General features: G+C 33.4%; 1 protein-coding gene across 3 annotated transcripts; it reads right to left on the bottom strand.

Annotated features, from left to right (window-relative positions):
• Positions 1 to 4720: 4720 nt before the first annotated feature.
• LOC137735255 (type I inositol polyphosphate 5-phosphatase 10-like) lies at positions 4721 to 9053 on the bottom strand. 3 transcript variants are annotated; one of them, XM_068474664.2, is made up of 11 exons: positions 8925 to 9053; positions 8266 to 8339; positions 8058 to 8121; positions 7374 to 7464; positions 7153 to 7257; positions 6264 to 6789; positions 5966 to 6159; positions 5743 to 5851; positions 5506 to 5654; positions 5133 to 5424; positions 4721 to 5032 (listed from the first exon to the last, which is right to left on the bottom strand). In XM_068474664.2, the coding sequence occupies exons 2-11, from the start codon at positions 8296 to 8298 to the stop codon at positions 5027 to 5029; spliced, it is 1569 nt and encodes a 522-aa protein (XP_068330765.2). In that variant the 5' UTR covers positions 8299 to 8339; positions 8925 to 9053; the 3' UTR covers positions 4721 to 5026. The 3 variants fall into 3 exon arrangements, with proteins under 3 accessions (XP_068330765.2, XP_088552402.1, XP_068330764.2); XM_088696276.1 differs by having other exon boundaries at positions 4721 to 5132; positions 5215 to 5424; XM_068474663.2 differs by having other exon boundaries at positions 4972 to 5424.
• Between the last annotated feature and the right edge of the window lie 1135 nt (positions 9054 to 10188).

The following is a 10188-nucleotide window of genomic DNA, read 5'->3' as shown; positions in this document are numbered from 1 at the left end:
GATGTCACAATTTCAAAATATAAAAGAAGAAATTATTAAACTTAAGCCATTAACATTACAATTAGATGATAGTGACAAAATAGTTGAAACAGATGCTTCATCATTAGGACGGGCAAGTATGCTATACCATAAAAAGCATAAGGAGTCACCAAATATTCATCATGAAAATTTAGTGATGTACAATCAAGATTACCATAAACAGATTTAGAAATTTTAGGAATAATTAACTCACTTGAGGCATTTTCTTTATTTTTACATAATAAAGTACTTACAATTAGAATAGACTATCAAAATATAGTTTCTCATTATAATAAGATACATACTAATAAATGGGTAGCCCGAAGATTGGTTAATTTTGTTGTTTCAATTACAAGAAATGGTTTTAAACCAATTTTTGAACATATAAAATGTAGTGACAATACATTAGCTGATATCTTATCAAGACTAATTCTTTGAACATGAATGGAATATCGTGGATCATCATCCTTAAATAGCACAAGACCACAAGTCAGAAGAGCACCTTTCAATAGTATAATGATGCATCATAGACCTCCATCATTCAATGGATTCCAAAATAGCATAAATAGACCAACATCACCACCAGTACCCACTTTTAACTTTAATGGCACCATAGTTAAAGGAATTAGAAATCCAACTGTGAGGTATAGGTCAAGTGTACCAGGACTCACTGATAGGCAATAGATTCTTTTAGATAATTTTAGGAATATTCAAATCAAACAGCCAAGCATGAAATTAGGCCATGAAAAATTAATTAGAGCCTTAGACCAAAAGTTTGATAGTTTTAATTTTAATTTCCATCAAAATCAGCATCATATTCATTCTCTTGAACACAACATTCAAGCCCTTTCTAGAGATCATGAGTCATTATTTAAAATGAACTAAGAACTCCAAACTCTTAAAATGCAGTAGAAGGCAAGTGACATCCTAAAAAGATAATTGAAAATAGGTTTAGAAGTTGATCATCATAAGAATAAAGAAAAAGAGGTTATTGAACCCATATAATAAGAGGCTAATGAGCCCATAGAAGAGAGAGAGAGAGATAAGATTAAGCTCTTACAAGGAGATATTGAAATGGAGCAGTATCAGCATCTAAGTGACAAAGAAAAACAAGAGAGATATGAAAGATTTCTTAAGAATATATCTTTAGACTTAATAATAGATGATATCTTATTAGAAAGAAATTTCAAAAGCAAAATTAAGAATATTACCACCAGATATGCAAAATGAGATCCTGAGCAGAGCATCACAGTTTATGAAAAAGTTACAATTACAATTACAATGTGTTTTGTATTAGTCCATCTTTGATCCAAAATCAGAGATGAATATTATTACAAAGATGTATTCACCATTTCTTTGTGATAATACAGAGAATTGTATTTGTAAACCAGAGATTAGCATAGTTGTAGCTAGGTTAACATGAGAGATTTTAGACCATGGCATTTTAGTTATGAGTATCAGAAAAAGCATAATGTAGTAGAAGTTACTCCAGCCTTAGTATTAGAGTTTGGCTATCTTGATAAAATATTCATTAACCATATTTTCTAACTAGAATCATTTTCGAAAAGCTTATAAAAGTAGCAGAAGATTATCTAGAATAATGGAAAGAAATTTGCATAAGTTTTATTAGTAGTCCTCCAGATTGGTATGTACATATACATAAGGAGAAAACTAGGCATATAACCATGATTAATGAAGAGTCCTTTAGACTATCCTCTATCTCCCCACACAAGTGGACTCTTTCATACAAAAATATTTTAAGATTTCAAGGGATCCAAATACTAGCCTTAGATGAGTTTGATGAATTTAGGTATAATATGACACTAGAAGAAGAAGAAGAAGAAGAAGAAGAAGAAGAAGAAGAAGAAGAAGAAGAAGCAATGTATATTTATAGTAAGACAAAAATTAGTCTATCTGCCCTACTGGAAGCCTCAAAATTTCAAAGGAGAAACAACATATATGTATTATAAGGTAAAAGAAGATATTGAAAGAGATGCAGAGCTAGTAGAAGGCGATGAACAGTACCGAAACAATTTGACAGAAGAAGAGCTACATAACATCAACAACATGATGAAAGTATGAAGAGCTGACAACAAATTAGCAAAAGAAAGTAGCATAAGTTGAATAGCATTATACAAAATTATGTATTTTAATCAGACAGAAATGTCAACATCATTGTGGACCCTGCTACAATAATGAAATAATGGTATAAGAGTAAATAAAGAAAAGAGCTTAATTCATTATAGACTTTTCATACCAAAAATGTCATTTTTATTAAGAATGAATGGTAATAAGCCATTTTTATTAAGACTCCCTAAAATAAATTGGTTGTGAATGTTGGAGAATGGAGTCTCATATCGAGAATATAATAAAACAATATACATTATATATACATTATATATATATATATATAATATTCTATAAAACCCCACACTTAGCTAGCAATACTCAGTTAAGTTGGGGACAATATCGATGATGTTGGTGGATCATACTTGGCCTAAAATTTTATCATTAAATTAGAGCATGTTAATTTTTCAACACATTATGGACTTGATTTACTTGGCTTGAATTATGACTAAGCCTTCAAAAGTCGTGTGTTGCTTCTAGTGAATGAATATTGCATACAACATACTAACTAATAAATATAAAGTTAAGAACAATATCAGTGATGTTAGTGATGGATAACAATGGGCCTAAAAGTTTATCAAAAATGGTAAAAGGGATATAAATAGAATCAACTGTATGTTTGGAAAGTTCCCAAGTTATGTACACAAAACTTTGCCAATTAAAACTCGGGCTTTAAATCCTCAGATCAAATTTTTAAGCTAAGTTTGTTAACTATTTATTTGGATCAATTGGACTTGGACTTCTGATTGCTTTGGGCCCAAACTAAAATTGGACAAGACTATGGAGCTTTCCAAAATTATGGAAGATTGATTCGAGTATATTGTCTAATCAGTCAGCCACTAAAACCCCAACCACATTATTGATCCGCGGGCAGTGAATTGATCTGGTGAATAGGATCTTTATTTTTTAATTCAATACGCTTCAGATTGAAACTCTCTCTTCTTGTTGTTTAGCTTAAAATCGTAATACCGCTTGTACTAAGAAAAATCAACAATATACTGCACCATTTACTGGTATATCTCTGTGTATTTGCAGCATAAAAAATGGGTACATTCATAATGCTCAATTGCTAATTCAAAATATTGTTGCCAAATACATTGAGTTACTCAAAGTAGATAATCTATACTTGCTAAAATTTGATAAAATTGGGTCATATCTAAACATATCCATAAGCCTTCTTACATGGTTTTAACTGTTCTTAATCACTTCTGCTAATCCTAGCAAAAATAATAATACCAATAATAATTAAGAGCTACAAAAAAATACACTCTCACAGAGCTAGAAAAGAGTTTCTAAAGTAAACAACAAATTAATTTAATTTCTTCATGTGGAGCAACATCTTTATCTTTGAGCAGTTCATGCGACTGTGAAGCTTCAGACCTTCCTAGTTCCTAGGCTTCAACCTGGCACACAAAATTTGTCTTGGAATCAATATATCTCCAGATGAAAGCATAGGAAATAATTGCTTGTTAACAACAGGATAGAAGTAGATTAAGGTAATAAATAATGAAGATTACTTGTTCTGAGTAGGATTTGGAATGCTGGGAGGTATTCTTCGGAGGCTATCGACCACCGGCTCGACGGTGACGGGCATTTTCTTGTCTCTGTGTGTATGTAGGAGAGCTTGAGAGGATGGTGGATGAACTCTTGCTAGGGCTGTATTACTACAAACTAAATGCATGAGTAATAACACAGCAATGATCACCTTAGCCAATGATTTGCAGCAGGATTTCATGGTTTTTGTTGACTCAGAGGATGTCTTCTTGCCAATGCTTGCTCCAATAATTGAGTTTATGGTTATTTATAACCTCATGAGATCTAGAGAGAGAGAGAAAGAGAGAGAGAGAGAGTAGTTTTCCTTAACAAGATTTGGTAAATGATTTCTGCATCCTTATTCTCTCTTATTTTTGTCGCTTGATTCTTTTCTGATTTATTTCATTTAAAGACTATAACTAAACAGGATGTGCAGAAAAAGAAAAATAATGTGTGGAAATCACCTCCCTAACATTTTGATTTGCTACTGTTAAGTTATATTATTAAATGGAGATTGAATACAGGAGGGTCATGTGATGAATCTTTGACTCGTTTGAGCATCCAAGTTCCAAAGTTAAATCTTCAAAGAAATTTTTGCGCACAACTTTTACTTAAAGAGAGCAGTCATGTGATCAGGCACGTGATTAATTTACAGATAATTGGTTGGCAAGCTTTGGATTCTGCCTTTCTGATGAGTAAATTTCATTAATCTGACTGACTCTGGCCTTAAATATTAGACACTGAACTTAAAACTAAAAGGGTTCGATTACCAATGCAGTGCCAATTGAAAACACAGTTTGAAACTGAATGTGGTGCTTAATATTATAATCCTGTACTTCAACTACCATATGCTGCATTCTCACCTTCACCAGCACCGAACTAAAATGTTTTGCGCAGTTAAACGCACTGAGATCCTGCAAGAGGGTTGTAGCATAAGTGGTTAGAGCGTTTTCTTCTCTATCTGAGGTTTTGTGTTCGATTCCACCCACTCTTAATATCGCTTGTATTATACACAATGAGATAATGTAATAGACCAGGTAGCTTGTGAATCAAACAATTTTGTATTATCTGCTCCATTCTCTTTTGACCCAAATTTAGGCAAAGAGAAATGGGAATGTCTACAAATAAATAATTGTAACTACACTTTGATAAATGATAAGAACAAAGACACGAGAAATTCACACAATAATCTGTCACCTATGCATCTCTGCCCTTCAACTTGTTAGGAAATCCGAATATCATAAGCCGCGCTTCTTCGCTGTGAGAGAACATCCTTCACATTGCACGCCGGAGAAGTCAACCATTTCGGTACAGTACATATATCACTTGTTGGAGAATTATTTACACCTTAGTACTGCAAAAAAACTCTGCATCAAACCTACTTCATCTCATTTGATAAATTAAACTGGGTATTTCTTCAAACTTTCAGCAAGTTACGGTTAGCTCTTTAGTACCTGACAATACAAGAGGATAGTCAGGGCAAAGACCTTTAACAGTGGACAATCAAAGAAACTACCAAATTTAGCTATGACTTGCATGTTGTTCAGGTATCTCGCAGTTGGTAAGAGCTCTTCAATTTCGATTTTCATATTAGAGCTAGGTGATCCCTTCTTCGTTTCATTCTCATTAACTACAGCATCCACACAAAATGTTGCACACACTGGCCGATGGTCAGAGAACCGGGACTCTCCCCTTATGTAAGTAAGTTGTCTAATCCCATTTCCATGCCATAGTATTCTGTCACACCTGCAATTCTAAACTCGTCAAATAAACTTCTTAGTTAAATGTCAATTGGCCTCCGTAAGTACATTCTTCCAATCGACATACCAGGCTGGTGTTCTTCTTTTCTTTTTCGATGTTTTTATCTCTCCGAAATAAGTGTCTGAGTTATAAAAGTATTTGTAAGTAGGTGCAAAGTAGATTTTTCCCTCCTTCCATCCTTTGAATACTCGCCCTGCTTCTCTCTCAGTTTTGAGCTTTATATGCAGCCAAAAACAAATAAAAAATATGAGTATACCATAAGACAATTAGAATGTGACCTGATATGATTGTAAGATCATTTACCTGGTCCTTGTCAAGAAGTGCATCCCAGTCATTGTCCACCAAAAGCTTTCGGGTTTCAGAGTAGCTCAAAGCAATGCGGTAATTCAAGTCTCCTAACCATATGACCGTACTAGATCCATTTGCAAAGAGATTAATCAGATAATCAGTGTCAATAAGTGTGAGAAAATAGTGTTGGATTATGAAAAGGATTCAGTACTCAATAACAAGGTTGAAAGATACTTACTCATGTCCTAGAATTTTATCCGGCATCCTACTATGACCCGTTTTGCAGATCTTCTGAAACTGAGTGCTTTTAAGTATCTCTAATACATCCAAATTTCTCCTAAGCTCATCGCCCTCCTTCTCACCAGATGCCAAATGACTGCAGACAAAGCAAAAGCTTGTCTGATGGAATAAAAAGCTCACAGATATACAGCCCTGAAACCAGTGAACAGATAATTAATGTACTGCAAAAAAGTTATTTGATATCTTCAATCATGTATAACCGACATCTGATGCTTGTAAAAGATTTTAAAGAATACCTTGTTTCCAAGGCATCCCATGATCCCACGACTGATGCAAGAGATTCTCAAGTGGCTAACATATTGTATACACTGTTTCCTCGCCCAAATAGTCACGAAAATTCCTACCATTTGCTTACTTGCTATAAGGCTGTACTTCATTTGGTTGGTAGTAGAGGTCATGGAAATTTCTGATATATCAAAGACATTAGATCCGTCCTCATCTGGTTCTGAAGAAAGGTCGTCTTCGCTTATGTTTGGTTGTTGGCATCTAAAACAAAAATCTTTACTGTATTTCCTCTCTAGTTCAAAAGGGCAGTTGCAACTCTTCAACCTCCGTTTGCTCTCTGTCCTAAAAGCCTTACTGACCTTTTTAAGGGAAGGCTTTGATGAAAATCGCGAACCACCTAGGCTGGATTTGCTTGTTGAACACCCCCCAGGTGATTTGTTTAGTGACTGATTGATTAAAGCAAGCCATTTTGCTGCAGGTTCATTTTTATCTAGAACTAGCACATTTCCAGCATTTAATGGAACAATTTCCTGAAAACTGAAGGCAGAAAGCAGAAAAATTAATCACACGAAATATCAATATCTTCTACAGAAGAACTTAAACAATATGGAAATACATTTTCATTTTAAAGGTTCTATAAAATTGATATGACAAAACAGAAACTACACGCAGAGCGTGAAGTCACAGGTTTCTTTTCACAGCGTGTGCGCACGTGTGTCTGTTTGACACACCATCATATGCTAAATATTGTGACAGGCACGGAGACTCAAAAAACAAGTCCCCAGTTATACTATTTCATTTGAAAAAATTGTCAAAATAATTTATCAATTTGAAACTAAGAAAAATCAGAAGGGAAACACAAAGTAGACGAAAGCAAAAAGAAATGAAGAGACCATATACCCCAAGACATATATGTCTGATTCATTATAAACTTGAAGAAAATCATCCAGATTAAGGCCAATATGAGGAGATTTTCCTCCTACATTCCATGTCGCTACAAAAACCCTGAAACGAACAAAAATAAACGAGAAAACGAAAGTCAAAAGTTAGCGCATATGCATTCTTGTCAAGGGGATAGAAAGATGTTAACAAGAACTAGTTGTAGAAAATATTCCAATTACCGAAAGGACTGAGCGTATTGACCAGCAGGCATTTGAGACCCCGTCTCACTTGTAGATTGAATGTCAACTGCCGGAGTAGACTGCTGCGTTTCTGAAAGAGAAAACAATTACGAAAAGACTTCACGGTAAGATGTCAAATTTATAAGAATTGTAGGTTAAGCAAGACAGAAACTTCCTTTGAAAATTAAACAGGAAGCAGAGACAGAGAGGGTATGAGAGGGACACTTTTTATGCTTGCTACCTTTCTTACACTAGATTAGATTTCAAACATGAATATATTCTACGTTCAAACTTCCATCACGCTCTCCCTCTCTCTTAACCATCGATATCTTTCTTACCAAAAACGCCATTTTTAGTCCCCGAATATCTATATGGTTGGAGTTGGACCAATTAATCGTCCCTATCTTACCGGAAAAAGTTAAAAGAAGAAGAACAAAACCTTTCAAAAAAGAAAAGTAAAATCACAATCTTCAAAAAACAGATGGGATTCTCTATTCTGCTATCTGTCAATCCAACAAGAAAGATAATATCAACTACAATATGAGTCCCCAGCTGCAAGGAGTATCCCCTCTCTCTCTCTCTCTCTCTCTCTCTCTCTCTCTCTCTCTCTCTCGATTTTCTCCAATAGAAAACAATGGTAATAAGTGATCGCATTGAAACCAGAAAGAAATTCATTAGTCTCACCCGAGAAATCCGATGAGCCGCTTCCTTCTCTCTCCTTTGTGGTGAAAATTTTATGAATGAAAGACTGAAACAGAAGGGTTAAACAAAAAAATCCAATTAATTAACAAAATCTGATTAAAAACACCATTTTGTTTGCAAAAAGATCCAAAAATATTTATCTACTAAATAGAAAAGAAGAAAAATTGGAAACAAAAATAAGAAAAGAAACCTTCTTTTTCACGTCTTGTTTGCTGACAGTCATTTCTGAAACTGCAAGTTTTTCATCAACTGTGATTCACAGACCTTAACAAACATTCATACAGATAACAGATTAATACTGCAATTAGATCAACACACCCTCCAACAACCAATAATTAGATTGCTCCCACTTCTTTTTAAATGCAAAAAAAAAAAAAAGAAGGAAATTTCATGAATTGGAGAAAGATAATTATAGATTGAAAACAAAGAGGAAAACGTGGGTATATTGATAAAATAATAAGATTAAACAAACAAAAATAAATTGCCGGAGTAGAAGAATCTAATTACGCAAACATCCAAAAAATAGCATCAAACACAAACACCAAAATGCAATTCAGTTTCGGATGACAGAAAAAAAAAACATAAATTACCAAACTTTGGAGAAGGAGGAGGGAAGAGATCTCTGTAAACCTATAAATATATATATATATTATAAAGAAAGAGTGGCAATGGCAACAAGAACAACCAACCCATGAAACAAGTTGACAGGCAACATGGGTTTTCTCGAGAAAGTAAACTGGACAAAGCAATTCCCTATTCCTTTCCTTGATAAAATATCTGGAGTTGTTTGTTTAATTTATGTTTTCCAGAAAAAAGGACATGGAGAATTGAAGGTGATAAGGAAGAGACCTGTATATTCCATATGTTGTTGTTTGTGTGAGATTTTGCAGTGGATGGCTTCAAACTTCCACCACTTGTTCTTCTACAGTTGGTTTTTCAAGAAAAGTCCCCTCCCCATGTTGTTGGTGGACAATACAAAGACAAATGCAATATATAACTTCACGACCCAAACTCGTTTGGGTTTTAATACGTTCTTTTAGAAAAATATATTTTATATTTACGAAGTTACAAAAAATTAAATTTTGCTAATTTTAATAAACTATGATATTTTATCTTGGGGGTTTATTTAATTAGGAGTTCGAAGGTTTTTAAAAGAGTTATAGATTTTCCTTAAAAAAAAAAAAAAAAAAAAAAAAAAAGAGGAGTTATAGATTCAATGAAGTTTGATGGTGTTCTAGTACAGTTTCATGGACTCTGTGTGAATTCATTCAAAATCTTTTGGTTAGATGTTGATTTTCTAAAACCTAAAATACACTATAAATTTGTTCTAAATCATTAAAATTCTTAATATTTTAAAATTAATTTCTAATTGAATACACATGTAGTTTTATGGACTGCTTTAAAATCTTGATTGAAAATTTCAGTTTTTTATATAGTTTTATGAACTCTTTAAATTTTGATTGAAAACTGATGCACTTTCATATGTAAATTTCATCTTGTGGCTTAATTTCTGCATGACCCTTGAAATAAATTTGAACGTTAAGATGATTGTATGTCAAATTGCAATTGACAAGATGTTAAACATTATTATTTTTTCCTTATGAAAAACAATAAATATAAAAGTCATTTAGTATTACAATCTGATGATGTTCTTTTTCATTTATAAATAAGAGGTCTTAGATTCGAATATCGTAGATGAAGAATTCGATACCGAATTAGGTTACTTATTGTGTGACTTAACCAAACTCTTTTTTTTCTTAATGTAAAATATATAGTATACTTAGTGTAAATTATATTGTTGTACTAAAAAAAAATATCAAAGCAAAACAATGATAACGGGCAAAAGATAAAGGGCAGAGAAGAATGTGAAATGTCCCATCGAGCAAAGTCCAAAGACGATAAGTTGGGAAATCGAATTGGGAATTGAGAAGTAAACGTTAGTTTATTATGTCAGTTTGTACTTTGTTTTCTTCTCCGGAAGGATGCTGGTTCTGGCCTTCAACCTTGGCATATTATGATCATGATTTTCGTGCCTCCCGCTTGCAGCTTCATTAACATTTGATGGGAGAGAAAAATAAAAGAAATGAGATTTTTTTTTCAGATGCTACGAAGC

This window comes from Pyrus communis, chromosome 7 (assembly GCF_041283825.1).
Source record: "Pyrus communis isolate YQ-2024b chromosome 7, ASM4128382v1, whole genome shotgun sequence".
NCBI lineage: Eukaryota > Viridiplantae > Streptophyta > Magnoliopsida > Rosales > Rosaceae > Pyrus > Pyrus communis.
The sequence above is the reverse complement of the archived record's forward strand: the minus strand, read 5'-3'. Positions and strand labels throughout refer to the sequence as shown.

Coding starts and splice junctions, on each gene's coding strand:
- LOC137735255 (XM_068474663.2), bottom strand. CDS start 8,298: ATGACTGTCAGCAAACAAGACGTGAAAAAGAAG. Junction 5,852..5,965: donor GATAAAATTCTAGGACATGA/GTAAGTATCTTT, acceptor AAATGGATCTAG/TACGGTCATATGGTTAGGAG. Junction 5,655..5,742: donor CACTTCTTGACAAGGACCAG/GTAAATGATCTT, acceptor CTGCATATAAAG/CTCAAAACTGAGAGAGAAGC.